Source organism: Aegilops tauschii, chromosome 5 (genome assembly GCF_002575655.3).
Source record: "Aegilops tauschii subsp. strangulata cultivar AL8/78 chromosome 5, Aet v6.0, whole genome shotgun sequence".
NCBI classification, from domain to species: Eukaryota; Viridiplantae; Streptophyta; class Magnoliopsida; order Poales; family Poaceae; genus Aegilops; species Aegilops tauschii.
In genome coordinates this window covers 135231094-135248658 of record NC_053039.3, presented here as the reverse complement: position 1 = coordinate 135248658, position 17565 = coordinate 135231094, and the positions used below count along the sequence as shown (strand labels likewise).

The 17565-nt window shown below is 48.0% G+C and overlaps 1 protein-coding gene across 1 annotated transcript; it reads right to left on the bottom strand.

The window, feature by feature from the left end:
- Positions 1 to 472: 472 nt before the first annotated feature.
- LOC109759172 (F-box only protein 13-like) lies at positions 473 to 2404 on the bottom strand. Its single transcript, XM_020318000.4, has 2 exons — positions 2172 to 2404; positions 473 to 1909 (listed from the first exon to the last, which is right to left on the bottom strand). The coding sequence occupies exons 1-2, from the start codon at positions 2348 to 2350 to the stop codon at positions 712 to 714; spliced, it is 1377 nt and encodes a 458-aa protein (XP_020173589.1). The 5' UTR covers positions 2351 to 2404; the 3' UTR covers positions 473 to 711.
- Positions 2405 to 17565: the final 15161 nt, after the last annotated feature.

Sequence of the window (17565 nt, the reverse complement as noted above, 5' to 3'; positions counted from 1 at the left end):
GGAGAGAGGAGAGGTTCGTCGGCGGCGGAGAGAGAGAGAGGCAAAGAGCACAGCGTCTGTGGCCAGCGGCGGGGGGCTTTTTATAGCCGCTAGGGAGGCGTGTGTACGCGGGGCGGGGAGTGAGGCGTCGCCGCGCCGCCCGTGAAGAGCCGCCCCGTGAGGAATCACTGGAAGGCTGACCGGCGGCAGCCTTGGCATTGATTCCCCGCGGGAAACCGAGGCGTTCTGAGGACGACGAGGCGAGTGTCGCTGACTCGGCGGGCCCGCGGCTCTTTCGCGTCAAAACCGTTTCGCCCGGCGCCCTCGAGCGCCCCCCAGCGCGTCGGGTTCGGCCTGGGTCCGCCGGCGCCAAATTCGGCCCGAGCCGGCGAAAATTGGGCTTCTAGGGACGCGGCTGGGCTGATTTTTGTGCGCCGGCGTAAAAAAATCGTCTGGGAAGGGCGTATTGGGGGCTCGGCTGGAGATGCTCTGATTAATTAAGAAGTGCAAAATATCTTAGTATCAATGAAGCCCATGAATACAATAGTGTAATCAAGGACTCGAATTGGTTTCCATGAAGCACCCAAATATCTAACTTAGACCATGCGATGCAACAAACACATTAATGAAAAAAAATCAAACAAGCAAGCTAGGAGCAAAACAAAACAGCTCCTTAACTAAACAAGCTTCGGCGCGGGTGCAAAGTGCAAACACACACACGCATACACCCACTTAGACGTTGATCTCTACTCTCGGCTCGAAGGAGAAGGCGGCCAGGAAGTCGATGATCTCTCCGTCGCCATTGATGCACCTGGGCAGCTCCTCCCATTCGTTGCTTGCCACGTCGCACATGAAGCAGCCATTGAACTCACCCGAGCTCACGCAGACCATTACGCGGTCGCCGTGCCCGACGCAGTTGATGTCGGCCTTCTTTCCGTAGAACCCGTGCGCCATGCCTGGCGGCATGGCGGCCACCTGCCTCCACGCGCCCTCCGCGAACTGCCACACCCGCAGGCTCGCCGTGTCCAGGTACTCCGACAGCACGACGGCGTAGGAGGCGCCGTTGCATGCCACGACGTCGATGGAGTACTCGAAATGCACGGGGAGGATCCGGGGCAGCTCGGCAAACGTGCGGCTCGCCGTGTCGCAGGCGAGGACCGTGCCCGAGTGGCTCAGGAAGTAGACCACGGCGCCGCACTCGGACGGGACGACCACCGAGGAGTACTGCTTCAACGAGCTGCGTTTCATGTTGGTGGCCACCACGTCGCCGGACTTGCTCAGAAAGTAGACCGTCTCGTCGCCACCATGGGGCGGCGCGTCCGGGGAAGAGGTCCCGGACCTCCGGGCGAGCGGCATTGGGCCCTCCCACGAGTCCTCGGACGAGTCGAACACCGCCATGGACAGGTCAGGGAGCTCGCCCGTGAAGAGCGCCACGCGGTAGGGGGAGCCGTACATGGCAATCGCGTGGAGCTGCGGCACGCCCGGGCCCTGCGGCGGCGTGGGGAGCGCGCGGGATGCGCCGGTGAGAGGGTTGGAGACGCAGAGCGCGCCCGTGGCCAGCACGCTGTAGAGGACGAGGCCACCCGACGCGGCCACAGGCATGGACCCCGTTGGGGCGCGGCAGGCGTTCCAGGAGCGCCCGGCGGCGTCGAAGGCGACCACCGGGTGTGGCCGTTCGGAGAGCATGAGGAACCACGGGTGGCGGGAAGGGACGCGCGCGCAGGCGTCGAGGAATGTAGGGGATGCGGCGACCGCGCGCCACTCGCGACAGACGGCGCGGAGGCGGAAGAAGCTGGCCGGCGGGAGGCGCGCGAGGACGCGCTCCAGCATGTCCTCGTGGATATCCCCCAGGCCGGGCCGTGAGCACCTGCGCTTCCCGCCGTTGGTCGGCGGCGCCATCGACATCTGCGCGCTCAGTTCCATTCGGCCACTGCATTGGAATTTGAACACAGAGACGGCAGTTAATTAGCAGTTTGTTAGTTCAGATTCTAACAAGTAACATAAAGTAAAATTCTTGTCTTTGGCCCCTAGCAGCTACCAGACGGTTTAATTCCAAGAGACAAACATGGGAGACAAAAGAATTTGGAGTCTGGACCCAAACCAAGTTTTGGTTTGAAATCCCAAGACAAAACTTGGTTAGAAAGCTGCCGAACTGCAGCGAAGCGAGCCAAGAATCAGAAGCTGGTGCGAACCTCATGGTTGCTCTTGGCTCAGGTAGGGTGTGTTCTTGGAATCTTTGCCCTTGCGCCTCTTGAGTCTCCTCACCCTTTGTTACGTCTGGGGTGGCTTTACATCCGTGCGGTGGAGATGGATGGGAGGAGAGGACACCTTTTGCTTGCGTTGACATGCGAGGAGAGCGATCGAGTGCCATTCCACTCCACTCCACTAGTTGAGTGGACGCAAGGTGTGTGAAGGAGAGCGGAAGGCGTGGTGGAAGGAAGGGATGGAATTCAGTTGAGCCACCACCACCCTCCCCATTTTATATCGAGATTTGCTAGAGCTACGGGTGGATTTTAAGTACGTCTAGGATTTCTGATTTATTAGGCCATTTCCAGTGCTCCAAGTGTACCGGTGCTAAGACTGCCACATAGGTAAAAAAGTGATGTGGCAGAGCAATTAAAGAGGAGAGAGAGCATTATGGTGACCCTAGGAGGAAACGATGCTAAGCACGTGGACCTATGTAAAATGACTACCAACCAATGCATGAAGGTGTTTTGGTGTTAAAACATTAAATGAGGGAGGCTTAGCTACAAAAGCTAAGTACCAATGCATTGGAGGGAGTAGTTGCTAAGCTTTTTAATGCATTTAGCACCCCACATTAGCACCAATGCATTGGAAGAGGCCTTATAGGCCAGTGATAGGCGCCGGTCGAATTTCGGCCGGTCACACCACTCGCTCGTTCGAGTGATTAGTACTTGTACCCTTATCCTTTCCCCTCCCTCACCGTTTCCCTTGGAAAATCATGGTGGTGTCCCTCGCGAGCAAACGCCAGCTCGCCAGCCAGCCATAGTTGCATCCACGCACCCTCCCGGCGAGCTTGCCATGTCCGCGGCCGTTGCCCCCCCTCGCATTGACGAGCTCCGCCTGCGTCGGTCTCGCTGCCGACTGCAACAGCTGACTGGTTCGGACCCTTTCCCCCCACCTCTGGACCTTGCAGCACCACCGTTGTAGGGCTAGCACAATGAGTGTCTCGCCGTCGACGGAGTGTTACTACTCCCGCAGGAGTCATTATGATTCCCCCAAGAGGAAGTGTGAAGCAGCAAGTAGCAAATTTTCCCTCAGTTAAGAACTAAGATTTATCGAACCAGTAGAAGCTCCTAAGCTACACAAGTCAACAACACATGCACACAAAACACAAACAAAACTTGTGCCAACCCGACAAGAGGATTGTTAAGCACCTTGTGTTGTAGGGTGAAACCCTAGAGGGGATCTTTTCACACTTGGAGGGGGAAAGAGCAAGAATACACAAGAACACAAGAGGAAATCACTCCAACAATACTCAATTACACATCCACTAGAATAGCATCACAAGATCCACAAGTTCACAAACACAATCAAAAGAAAGATACAATGATAAAGTTCATCCCACTCCTTAGATATGAGGTCTTGATGGTGGTAGTCTACTCCAAAGTGGAGGTCTTGATTCCACAAGTGGATCCTCTCCTAGGAGGCCTTGATCTCCAGAGGTGGGGAGAAGAGCAAAACTCACAAATGTCTCATCTAAATCTTTTCCGTGCTTCTAATGAGCTAGGGGAGGTGTTTATATAGCATAGGGACGAATTGTGAGGGAGAGGAGGATACAAGGGCCCAACACCCAAAAATGCATGCAGGCATTCGGAGGGGTTCGGGCACCCAGGGTAAAGGGGTCCGGGCACCCGGGCCGGTCAGGGGCGACTACTCATGGGTGGCCGGGCACCCGGGCTAGCAGGGGCCGGGCACCCGGAGTGTGGTGGCCCGGGCACCCGGGGGTGGAGCAGCAGCTCCCAGTAGGGGGGGGGGGCGTGCACCCGGGGCCAGTTGGCCGGGCACCCGGGGCACACGGGGCCGGGCACCCGGGGTGTGCAAAGGGCCTGCCCGGGGTGGTGGATGGAGGCCCGGGCACCTGGGGGAAGGAGGGCCGGGCACACGGGGTGTCCAGGGACTTGTGCCTTCTCCGTAGCTTCGCGCTTCACTCGTTCTTCTCCCTTCGTCTTCTCTGCGGCTGCTTGGGTCTTCGTGTTATCCTCTTCCTTATCAACACCTTGATACCTAATCATGCACAACACTTCCATTTGAGGTAGGACCCAACTCTCGCGTGAATTTGAATGGAGCTCGAAGAGGAAGGAGTTCACCTCGTTCTCGATGGCGCGTGCATGTGCTCTTGTCATTGGTTCTCTTGGTGCTTGCGGTGGTGATGGAGTGTCCGTGTGGGTGGTCGAGGGATGCTCCGCATCATCTCTCCCCCTAGGGAGAGATCCGTCCACGAATTGTGATCATCATCACCATGGTACTTGGCCAAGTCTTTGACGTTGAAGATGTCGCTTACGTTGTACTTGTCACGTGGAATGTCGATCTTGTAGGCGTTCTCATTGTATCGTGCGAGCACCTTCAATGGTCCATCGGCTCTCGGAAGTAACTTTGACTTGCGCTCCTTGGGGAAGCGGTCCTTGCATAGATGTAACCATACTAGATCGCCCAGTTGGAACACCATCGGTGACTTGTTGATGTTGAGCTTGGAGGCGAGTCGTTGTACTTGGCACTCGATCGTGGAACGTGTTTCTTCATGCATCTTCTTGAGGTAGGTGGCTCTTGTGCTAGCATCCATGTTTGCTCGTTCTTGAAGCGATAGAGGAAGGATGTCCAACGACGACAAAGGGTTGAAGCCATAGACAACCTCGAAGGGGGACTTGCCGGTGGTAGAGTGTCTTGCTCGGTTGTAGGCGTACTCGGCGATGGGTAAGCACTCCTCCCACTCCTTGATGTTCTTCTTGATCAACACGCGTAGGAGAGTGGCGAGCATCCGGTTGGTGACTTCCGTTTGGTCATTGGTTTGAGGGTGATATGTCGTGGAGAAGAGTAGCTTGATTCCGAGCTTGGCGCATAACGTCTTCCAAAAGTAGCTTAATAACTTGACGTCTCGGTCCGACACAATTGTCTTTGGAACTCCGTGTAACCTCAAGATTTCCCTACAAAAAAGATTTGCAACATGTGAAGCATCGTCTATCTTATTGCATGGGATAAAATGAGCCATTTTAGAGAATCGGTCCACGACAACAAATACGGAGTCCTTGCCATTTTGAGTCCTAGGTAATCCAAGCACAAAATCCATGCTAATATCTTCCCAAGGTTGATGTGGAATAGGCAGTGGCATATGTAAACCATGGGATTGAGATTGTGACTTAGCTTTGCGACATGTAGAGCACTGGTTGGTGAAGCGTGAGACATCGCGGAACATCTTGGGCCAAAATTAGTTCTTGGAGAGCGTGACAGAAGTCTTGTCGTGTCCAAAGTGTCCCATGAGTCCACCTCCACGAGCCTCTTGCAAAAGTAACAAATGAAGAGAAGACTCGGGGATGCATAGTATGTTAGCTCTCATTAGATAACCATCTTTGATAATATCGTTCCCAAGATGTATGCGTCACACACTTAGCAAAAGGAGTAGCAAAAGTCACATCGTGCTCATACAAATCTTTGATATGATCAAATCCAACAACATTCAATTCAAGTTGAGTAATTAACATGCATTTGCGGGAAAGAGCATCCACCACGACATTCTCTTTGCCCTTAATGTACTTGATCACATAGGGGAAAGATTCAATAAATTCACTCCATTTAGCATGCCGTGTATTCAACTTGGTTTGACCTTTAAGGTACTTAAGTGTCTCATGATCGGTATGTATGACAAACTCATGTGGTCTAAGATAATACTCCCAAACATGCAACACACGCACTAAAGCATACAATTCTTTGTCATATATGGGATAATTAAGTTGAGCACCGGAAAGTTTTTCACTAAAATATGCAATGGCTCGCTTTTCTTGCATCAAAACTCCACCAATTCCATTACCACTAGCATCACAATGAACCTCAAAAGTTTTGTCAAAGTTAGGCAAAGCAAGAATCAGAGCATGAGTAAGCAAGGATTTGAGCTCATCAAATGCGGTAGATTGCAAAGGTCCCCAAACAAAGGGTGAATTTTTCTTACTCAAGGCATGCAACAGTGCGGCAATAGTGTTAAAATCTTTCACAAAGCGATGATAGAAACCCGCAAGGCCAAGAAAACTACGCACTTGTTGCAAATTTGTGGGTTGTGGCCAAGTTTTAATTGCTTCAATTTTAGACTCATCAACATGGACACCCTTTGAGGAAACAACGAAACCCATGAAAACAAGCTTGTCAACTCCGAAAGTGCATTTTTTCATGTTGGCATAAAGACGTTCCTTTCGAAGAGTTTGCAAAACGACCCTAACATGATTTACATGATCTTTGACGGATTTGCTAAAAACAAGAATGTCGTCAAAGTAGACCATAACAAACAGTCCAATGTAAGGACGAAGCGCGAAATGCATAAGACGCATGAAAGTACCGGGAGCTTCCGATAAACCCATAGGCATAACCAACCATTCGTACAAGCCAAATTTAGTTCTAAAAGCGGTTTTCCATTCATCACCTTCTTGAATGCATATTTAGTAATAGCCACTTTTAAGATCAATTTTCAAGAAAATGGTGGCACCGCTAAGCTCATCTAGCATATCATCAAAGCGAGGTATGGGGTGCCTATAACGAATGGTGATAGCATTGATGGGTATACAATCGGAGCACATGCGAAAACTACCGTCTTGCTTGGGCACAAGGATAACCGGGATGTCACAAGGACTTAAGCTTTCACGTACATGACCGTTGTCGATGAGTTGTTGGACTTGCCATTGGATCTCCCTAGTTTCTTCGGGGTTGACACGGTATGGAGCCTTGTTTGGAAGTGGTGCGCCGGGGATGAGGTAGATCCTATGTTCAATGCCACGTAGAGGAGGAAGACCGGGAGGTAGCTCATCGGGGAAGACATCCTCGAATTCCTTCAACAAGTTAGAGAACACTAGAGGAAGAGGATTAGGAGTGTTAGTTTTTGCCACCTCATCTTTGCAAAGTAGGACATAGTGGATGACACTTGATGGGTTCTCACACACTTCTTTCATCTCTCGTTTTGTGGCTAGAAGGACTAAGTTTTTCTCTCTTGGCGAAGAGTCGCTCAATTTGGGCTTGTGGCGCTCACTTTCTTTGTGGTGGTTCACTCTCTCACTAGTATCTCCATGATGTGTGGATGCTTGCTTGTCGGCGATCACTTGGCTTGGTGACATTGGTCGAAGCACATACTCCTTGCCCTTCATCTTGAAGCTATAGTGGTTAGTTCTTCCGTTGTGGATGACGCCGTGGTCGAATTGCCAAGGTCTTCCCAAGAGAAGATGGCACACGGACATAGGAACCACGTCGCACTCCAAGGTGTCCTCGTAGGCGCCGATCTTGAAAGAAACTTGCAGCGTATGCTCCACTAGAATAGTGCCGGAGTCGCTTAGCCATTGCACCTTGTAGGGACGAGGATGCTTCTTCTTGACCAATTGCAGCTTGGAGCATAGTCTTCACTTGACAAGTTGTGACAACTTCCTACGTCGATGATGACTTTCACGGAACTGCCGTTGATGCCGGCCTTGGTGTGGAAGATGTGGCACCGTTGGTCTTCTTCTTGGTGGTGTTGGAGCGTCAAGACCTTGGAGACCACGAGAGAGGGACTTGAATTGTTGTCACAAAATACTTGATCGTCTTCATCTTCGTTCACACGTCGGTGCATGGCCACATGCTCAAGGGCTTCCATTTCTTCTTCACTCATCAATTCATATGTGCCATCATCGTTGAAGATCTGGTTCGCTTGTTGGTGCATTCAAAGGACTTGTGTCCCCGGCCACCACATGTGAAGCACTTGAAAGAACTTGTCTTGACGGGGTCATTCGGTGGCGCCGAAGATGAGGGAGTCTTGGATTTGTAGGTGCTTGCCGGAGGACGAGTAGAGGAAGGCGTAGCTTGCTTGGAACTTGACTTGTCGCCGGTACTTGGTGATGCTCTAGTTGAGGTAGGAGTTTCCGAAGTCGCGGGAGCTTGAGAGTAGGAGCCGTAGGTCTTGGACGAGTACTTGGCGTATTTGAAGTCATCTTGCACTTGTCGCTCGGCCTTGGTCGCTTGATGAACTAGCTCGAGAAGGTTTGAGTATGGTTGGAAGTCGGCAATCCTCTTGATTGGGTGGTTGAGGCCGTTCAAGAAGCGTGCCATTATTTGCTCGTCGTCTTCCTTGACATTGGCTCGTATCATGGCAACCTCCATTTCTGGGTAGTATTCTTCCACCGTGTTCGTGCCTTGCTTGAGGAGTTGCAACTTCTTGAAGAGATCACAGGTGTAGTGTGTAGGCACGAAGCGAGCTCTCATGACATCCTTCATTTCCGTCCAAGTTGTGATTGGTGGTTCGCCTCTTGTTTGTCGTTGCTCGATCACTTGTTCCCACCAAATGAGGACATAGTCTTGAAACTCGAGGGAGGCCATGGCGATCTTATTTTCCTCGTCGTAGTTGTGAAGATGGAATATCTTGTCCACCTTCAATGCCCATGATAAGTGCTCCTTGGGGTCATTGCTTCCGGAGAACTTGGGCATGGTGAACTTTAGCTTGCCGTAGCTGAGTTCTTCATCATAGTGACGATGTTGGTATTGCTCTTGGCGAGGAGGGGGGTCTTCACACACTTGTTCCACTTGGTGTTGTTCTCGGCGAGGAGGAAGATCGATGACGTGGTTGCGCTCTTGGCATAGAGGAGGGCGAGGCATGTGTTCATGGTTTCGCCTTTCTTGTTGTTCTTCATGACGAGCAGCTTCTTCTTGTATTTCCCGACGAAGAGCTTCCTCTTGTTCACATACTTGTCGACTGCGTTGTGCAACAGCATGAGTGGATTCTCGTAGTGCGTCTTGGGCCGCTTGAGCTTGACCTTCACGCCGTAGTTGTTGTTGTCGAAGTGCTTCGGCGTCTTGCTCCTCTTGGTGTTGGCGCGCCCTCTCTTCCTCTTGTTGTCGTTGGCGTTGCCTTTCTTGTGCTTCCACCAAGGTAGCTTGATTTTGGCGATGTCGATTTTCTTGCGCTCGAAGTTGTTCTTGAGGATCGATGCCGTGAAGAGGATTGCGGTTTGCTTGACAGTTTTGGCGCACAACTCGTTGAAGAGTGTTTGATGTCGGAGTACTTGAGCCGGAGATGGTGTCGTCGGAGTGTCGACTCGAGTGACTCCGTCTTGAGTAGGACGACGAGGTAGAAGAGCGGTTGACCAACAAAGCACGAATCTCGTCCATTCTTGCATTGCTCTCTTGTTTTTGTTCGTCGAGCTTGTTGTCGAAGTAGTCTCTTGTACGTTGCTCGGAGAGGTGTAAGTCAGTGGCGAGATGGTCGATGCGGTCGCTCATTGCTTGTTGTTCTTCATGCAAAGCTTGTTGTGCACCAAAGAGGTGGCTCTTGGTGACGTAGGAGGTCATGTCGTCGTCTTGCTCGATGAAGAGTGGATTGGTAGAAGAACTCGGCCTATCCATCATATGAAAGTGGAGGTGAGTAGGAAAATGAGAGAACAAAACCAAAGTTACCTTTTTTGAAGATTGTGGATGTAACAAGTACGATCCCACGTGATGCTATAATAGGAGAATTGGTACCGGGTATTGTTTCTTACACCTACAAGTAAAAGGCTTATGGAGTAGCTTGGTGAGGGCGGTGGCACAAAAATTTCAAGCTAATGCTAGTCAAGATATCGATAAGGTTGAGAAGGTTCACACAATTGCAAGTAAAGCAAAAAGATTAAGCCCAGGAATATCACTAGGAACACATACACGGAAGATAGATGGGATCCACACAACCAAGGAGTGAGCTCAAAATGTGTAACCACGGAAAATGCTCTCGTTGTACGGATGCTAGAGAGACGCTAGCTCGATTGCTCAAATGGGCAAGATACGCTTGTGCACCAACCTATAAGAGAAACGTGCCGTCTTCAATCCCAACTATGCTATGTATGGTGACCAAGATGATATATCGATGCAAAATGGCTCAATGCTATTGCTTACAAGCTCTTTTTCTCCTCTTTTGCTTAAAAGATTTTTCACTATGCTTGATGCTCGAGCCAAGTAGGATATGAGAAAAGTATGTAAGATATGCACGGGAGAGACTTATGGCACAACGATGATAACAAGATAACTACGGTGCACAATAGTGTGGCCCGACAATTCTCAACTCGCTAGTCTCGATGGGTAAGTGATGCAAAATGGCTCGAGTTATCAATGCAAAAGCAAGGGTAAGAAGTAAGTGTCGTCGAGGTTACCTTCCTTTCTTACGGTTAGCGGTGACAACGATGATGAATGATGGCGAAGATTACTCTGAGGCGATGATGGATGGCGGTGATGTCGATGTCACCCGTTCCTAAGTAGCCGAAACACCTTAGGAAACAGAAACCGCAACTCAAAATCGGTCAAATGCGGAAGGTGGGTGCTTTTATGATGAATTGTTTATGGAGGGTAATGGTGGTGGTAATGATATATGTGGATGGGGGATGTCAAGAGCTTCCAAACGAGCTAAAGAACACAAAAACGGACTTGGGAGTTGGAAGTTATGGCCAAAACGGTGTTGTAGTCGGGCTGATTCGGGGGTGGGGGGGGGGTGCGGGCACCCGGGGTGGGAGGTGCAGGTGCCCGGGGTGGTCCAGGGCAAACAGCCCGGGGGTGCGGGTGCCCAGAGGTTCCAGGCACGGGTACCTGGTGGTCTCCGATTTGGGCGGACAATTTTGGGGAAAAGCTAAATTCGGTGGATTTCGTGGTGGGAAGGGTGGGGATTGATGAGTAGGGGCTAGATCCACTTGCCAAACAACAAATCCATGGACCAAAACAACCAAATCTCACAAGATCCAACAAATTGCAAGAAATTTTTTGGGGCTATTTTGTGGGGATTTTTGAATTAGGACGAAAAACAACAAAATGAAGCTAGCAAATGGGGGGATGGGACTCCAAGATGTGAATCAACCTTGCTCATGATATCAAGATGTTGTAGGGTGAAACCCTAGAGGGGATCTTTTCACACTTGGAGGGGGAAAGAGCAAGAATACACAAGAACACAAGAGGAAATCCCTCCAACAATACTCAATTACACATCCACTAGAATAGCATCACAAGATCCACAAGTTCACAAACACAATCAAAGAAAGGATACAATGATCAAGTTCATCCCACTCCTTAGAAATGAGGTCTTGATGGTGGTAGTCTACTCCAAGGTGGAGGACTTGATTCCACAAGTGGATCCTCTCCTAGGAGGCCTTGATCTCCAGAGGAGGCGGGGAGAAGAGCAAAGCTCACAAATGTCTCATCTAAATTTTTATGTGCTTCTAATGAGGTAGGGGAGGTGTTTATATAGCATAGGGACGGAATGTGAGGAAGAGGGGGATACAAGGGTCCAAAACCAAAAATGCACGCAGGCATTAGGAGGGGTCCGGGTACCCAGGGTAAAAGGGTCCGGGCACCCGGACCGGTCAGGGGCGGCTACTCATGGGTGGCCGGGCACCCGGACCACATTGGTGGCCGGCTGGAGGGGACCGGCCACCCAGAGTGTGGTGGCCCGGGCACCCGAGGGTGGAGCAGCAGCTCCCAACGCGCGCGCGGGGGGGGGGGGGGAGCGGGCACCCGGGGCCAGTTGGCCGGGCACCCGGGGTGTGCAGAGGGCTTGCCCAGGGTGGTGGCCGGAGGGCCGGGCATCCTGGGGAAGGAGGGTGACCCAACTTTCATGCTATCCTCTTCATGATCAACACCTTGATACCTAATCATGCACAACACTTCCATTTGAGGTAGGACCCAACTCTCGTGTGAATTTGAATGGAGCTCGAAGAGGAAGGAGTTCACCTCGTTCTCGATGGCGCGTGCACGTGTTCTTGTCATTGGTCCTCTTGGTGCTTGCGGTGGTGATGGATTGTCCGTGTGGGTGGTCGAGGGATGCTCCGCATCACCTTGTCTTGCTAGTTACAAGGTAAGACACAAGTGATAGGGATAAAAAATGGTAAAGTGGAACGGGAAATAAAATGGGCAATTTTTGTAGAAGAATTGAGCGATGAAGAATAGACCCGGGGGCATAGGTTCACTAGTGACATCTCTCTCAAAAATAGCAAGTGGCATGGTAAACAAATTACAGTTGGGCAATTGAAAAGATTGCAATACTTATAGTTATGATCATTCATTGTATAATCTCATATAGGCATTACATCCGTGATAAGTAGACAATTAATCGAATTGCATCTACTACCAATACTCACTACCACAGGAAGGTCCTAAGATGACACATGTATCGAAGATCATTCGACCAAACTGTGTGCGATGCACAAATCGCAAACGGTAACAAAACATATACGTGTGCCAGAAAACAAAATGTGTGTGATGGCCCATCCATCGGGCACCATGATGATATATAGACCATGTGTGATAGTTGGTAGATAGTTAGATGAAACATTACGTATGCAATATGTAATTGTAATGCGCATGGTGCACTGTCAGAAGTGTGTGTGTTTATTGGCAAACTCTTTGTATAAACAAATTGTTTGTTGTGGCTAGGAGCATTGCACACGATGCGTGCTGCGAGTACTCATGTGTGATGATTTAAAAGTTACACATACGGTTCCTTATGTAAACACGTGTGCGATAATAAGTGACATCGCATACGATTGTGTACTGAGAATTGTGTGCTCTAACGGGCATAGAGTGTAATTAAAATAATCATGCGCGATAGTAATAACAAGCGCACATGGTTGGTAACAAGGCGTGTGCTACCCAGAAACCTGCCCCGGTCCAACCATTAATGACATACACCAGCTCGTACCAACCCACAAATGCCCCAATCAAGAAATTAATGGCGTTATACGCGTGTCCCGTAAACCGCAGCGACACTCGCAGTCGCAGCCGCCCTTAGGCGGATTTGGCCAGCCACCGCGCACACATCACTGATTGCGGTGCACTCTACGATGTACACGGCACGTACTCATCCGAGGACACGGGCCCATGTACGCCATCCGGAAACGTTTCGGGCTTCGAAACCAAAACCATCAAATAAATTTTGAGCTTGTTTTTCGTCGCATTCCCAATTACCACACTATAATTACTTGCAAACCTGTTCACACCGATTAAACCTAAACATGCTCCCACTTAGCAGGTTAGTACTAGGTTATAAATATTACCTACTCCCTCCGTCCTTGAAAAAGTGTACTTCCATCTTTGTTGGAAAGTTAAACTTTTTTATGTTTGACCGTATTTATACAATAATAGACCAATATTTATGTCATCAAATTAGTTGCATTAGATTCATGATAAAATATATTTTCATCATATGCCTATTTGGTTTTACAAGCATTGAGATATTTTTGCACAAACTTCGTCAAACTTTGAGATAGTTTGACCCTCCAACAAAGTTGGAAGTACACTCTTTCAAGGAAAGAGGGAGTACTCAAAAATTACTGCACATTCCTTCTCATCAACAAAAAAACAAGTTTTTTTGTTCGTCATTCTGTGCGTCTGCCGGGGATCTGGGTCGAGAAATAATCAGGGAGCGGCGACCAAGGCCACGAAAGTAGTAGAGAGCCCCTCGTGCCGCGGAAGCAGCAGAGAGGTCCCGCTGCGCCGCAGAGGCTCATGGGCAGGCAAGGGCTTTCAGAAGTGCATTCACCGTGGAGGCGAACATGCTGAGCTGGAAGTGGTGAAGTCCTTAGCCCGCGACGACATGCACGTGCTACTTGTGAGCTGCGTTGGGATCTTCCGAAGAGGAGAGGATGATGCAGTACAATAGAGATAAGTATTTCCCTTAGTTAAGAATCAAGGTTATCAATCCAGTAGGAGAATCAAGCAACACCTCATTAGCAGTACCTACACAAAAAATAACAAATACTTGCACCCAAAGCAAACAATGGGTTGTCAATCCCTTGGCGCTTAATTGCAAGGACCAAATCTCGTAGTGATGGATAGATAAATAAAAACATGATACGTCTCCAACATATCTATAATTTTTGATTGTTCCATGCTATTATATTATCTATTTTGGATGTTTAATAGACTTTATTACGCACTTTTATATTATTTTTGGGACTAACCTATTAACCGAAGGGCCAGTGCAAATTGCTGTTTTTTTTGCCTATTTCAGTGTTTCACAGAAAAGGAATATCAAACGGAATCCAAACGGAATGAAACCTTCGCGAGGATCGTTTTTGGAACAAACGCAATCCAGGAGACTTGGAGTGGACGTCAAGGAAGCAACGAGGCGGCCACGAGGCAGGGAGGGGCGCCCAGGGGGTAGGCGCGCCCCCCACCCTCGTGGGCCTCTCGTAGCTCCACCGACCTACTTCTTTCGCCTATATATACTCATATACCCTGAAAACATCCAGGAGCACCACGAAACCCTATTTCCACCGCCGCAACCTTCTGTACCCGTGAGATCCCATCTTGGGGCCTTTTCCGGCGCTCCGCCGGAGGGGGAATCGATCACGGAGGGCTTCTACATCAACACCATAGCCTCTCTGATGATGTGTGAGTAGTTTACCACCGACGTTATTAGCTAGATGGCTTCTTCTCCCTCTTTGGATCTCAATACAAAGTTCTCCTTGATCTTCTTGGAGATCTATTCAATGTAATTCTTTTTGCGGTGTGTTTGTCGAGATCCGATGAATTGTGGGTTTATGATCCAGATTATCTATGAACAATATTTGATTCTTCTCTGAATTCTTATATGCATGATTTAATATCTTTGCAAGTCTCTTTGAATTATCAGTTTGGTTTGGCCTACTAGATTGATCTTTCTTGCAATGGGAGAAGTTCTTAGCTTTGGGTTCAATCTTGCAGTGTCCTTTCCCAGTGACAGTAGGGGCAGCAAGGCACGTATTGTATTGTTGCCATCGAGGATAAAAAGATGGGGTTTATATCATATTGCTTGAGTTTATCCCTCTACATCATGTCATCTTGCCTAATGCGTTACTCTGTTCTTATGAACTTACTACTCTAGATGCATGCTGGATAGCGGTCGATGAGTGGAGTAATAGTAGTAGATGCAGAATCGTTTTGGTCTACTTGTCACGGACGTGATGCCTATGTTCATGATCATGCCTAGATATTCTTATAACTATGCGCTTTTCTATCAATTGCTCGACAGTAATTTGTTCACCCACCGTAGAATTTGCTATCTTGAGAGAAGCCACTGGTGAAACCAATGGCCCCCGGGTCTATCTTCCATCATATTATTTTCCTATCAACTTGCTATTTCTGCCGCCATTTATTTTGCAATCTTTACTTTCCAATCTATACAACAAAAATACCAAAAATATTTATCTTATTATCTTTATCATATCTCACTTTTGCAAGTGGTCGTGAAGGGATTGACAACCCCTTTATCGCGTTGGTTGCAAGGTTCTTGATTGTTTGTGCAGGTACTAGGGACTTGCGTGTAGTCTCCTACTGGATTGATACCTTGGTTCTCAAAAACTAGGGGAAATGCTTACGCTACTTTGCTGCATCACCCTTTCCTCTTCAAGGGAAAACCAACGCATGCTCAGGAGGTAGCAGAACACAAAATAAAATAATTAAATTAAATTTCAGCAAGGTATTTTTGGATTTTAATTTATGATAAAGATAGACCTTGGGGCTATAGTTTTCACTAGAGGCTTCTCTCTTGAACATAGCATACGGAGGGTAAACAAATTACTATTGGGCAATTGACAGAAATGCAAATAATTATGACGATATCCAAAGCAATGATCATATATATAGGCATCACGTTCGAGACAAGTAGACTCACTCCTGCCTGTATCTACTACTATTACTCCACACATCAATCGCTATCCAGCATGCATCTAGAGTATTAAGTTCATAAAGAACGGAGTAACGTCTTAAGCAAGATGACATGATGTAGACAAAGTTGCATGGCAATATATCTCGGAATGGCTATGGAAATGTCATAATAGGTTGGTATGATGGGAGGGCGCTAGGCATCGGACTGCTGCAAAATTGCATCTATCAGACTACTCCTAGACCGTCGGATAGGAAGCAGGGTGTATGTTAGATCTACTAATTTAGGCCCGCATGGAACTCCTGATCCCTACTTCCCTGGGATTGCTTCCATCAATCATGTGTGCATGCTTCCCTGATTACGCGGTATTAACCGCCCATATGCATGGGGTCCTTGGTTTTAGGAAACAAACATGCAGATTTTAGGCTTTTTTACCAAACGTCATCCAAATTTGAATCCAACGCAAACAATACGTGTGTCCACCCTTGTTGATAATCTTTTGTACCCGTTCACTTACTTCAAAACAAAATTATATTATGTTCCCGTTCATCAAAGAATTTGCTTCTGCGGTGAATGAAAACTGCTTCGACTTATTTGACATTTTACGTCCTATGTAATGTGATATTTTATTTCAGAAGCATCACACTATCTTGTACCCATCAACTACATAATTACTTGGAACACACTTCCATCAAAAAGGAAATTATTCCACATGTTAGAGAAGTATCACAATCTTGTTTCCAACAACCAGAGAATTTCTTCCAAATAAATATTATCTTGCTTCCATCAGAGAGAAAAAATATTTCCTATCATAGTTACACATGGTTCTAGTTCGAATTAGAGATTTGTCTGCCAACAAATTGCAGTTGTCAATGGAGAGTATGCTTCCATAGGTGAAGTCAAATTACTTCCACGCATCAAATTTTGCTAACTAAAAGTGACCAAGCCATCATGTGATGGAAGTTGTGATCCCCGGCGGAACCTGAGGTGCCCTTGCCCGAGGGCTTTGATCTTCTCCACTGTACTTTCCTTGAAGTTGCATACTCCGAATGTGTGAGCCATGGCGGTCACTGCGTGAACTTGGCTTATTGTCTCTGAAGTAGACGCATCTGACCTTTATCTCTGGAGGGCCCCTCGTCGTCATAGAAAAATGTGACAAGTCAAAAAATAAGAAGCATTGCTAACATAAATAAATGATTCGATGCTGTCTGCACTAGAAGCAAAGAAATTTGATTTCAGACATCTTCACAATTGTAAGGCGAGATCTTAGCGGGCAAGATTTGGGTGTATACATTTAGCGAAGCATACACTCACCCATCTGATGAAAAAGTTGTATGGAAACTTAGAAAAAAAAACTTATTTGTTGAACATAGTACATCAAGTATGTAGGAAGCATAAAAAATATGGGAACTGAACATTACAGACCTTGGTATGAAGAAATTATTAGTAGTAGAAAAGAAAGTAAGATTGGTATCATCCCTGAGTATGCATCTATTGTGTTGACAATGTACAAACTGACCGATTATCGCTTGATGGATAGAAGAGGCAAATTTTATAGGTAAAAGAAACTAAATGTTTACTAAGTAGAAGCACCCTGGTGAGAAGCAAACAATTGAATTGGGTTCTTATATAGCATTACATGGAAATATGGATTTTGTAAAGTAAAATGAAAACAAAAATGACCAGCAAATGGGAACTACTGGAAGCTGGAAACGTGGGAACTCAACATAAGTAATATTGGTATG

Bases quoted from the DNA above. Each gene is read 5' to 3' on its own strand.
- LOC109759172 (XM_020318000.4), bottom strand. From the start codon at position 2,350: ATGGCACTCGATCGCTCTCCTCGCATGTCAACGCAAGCAAAAGGTGTC. The intron at 1,910-2,171 runs GTTCGCACCAGC...ATTCCAATGCAG, and splicing joins GAGCCAAGAGCAACCATGAG to TGGCCGAATGGAACTGAGCG.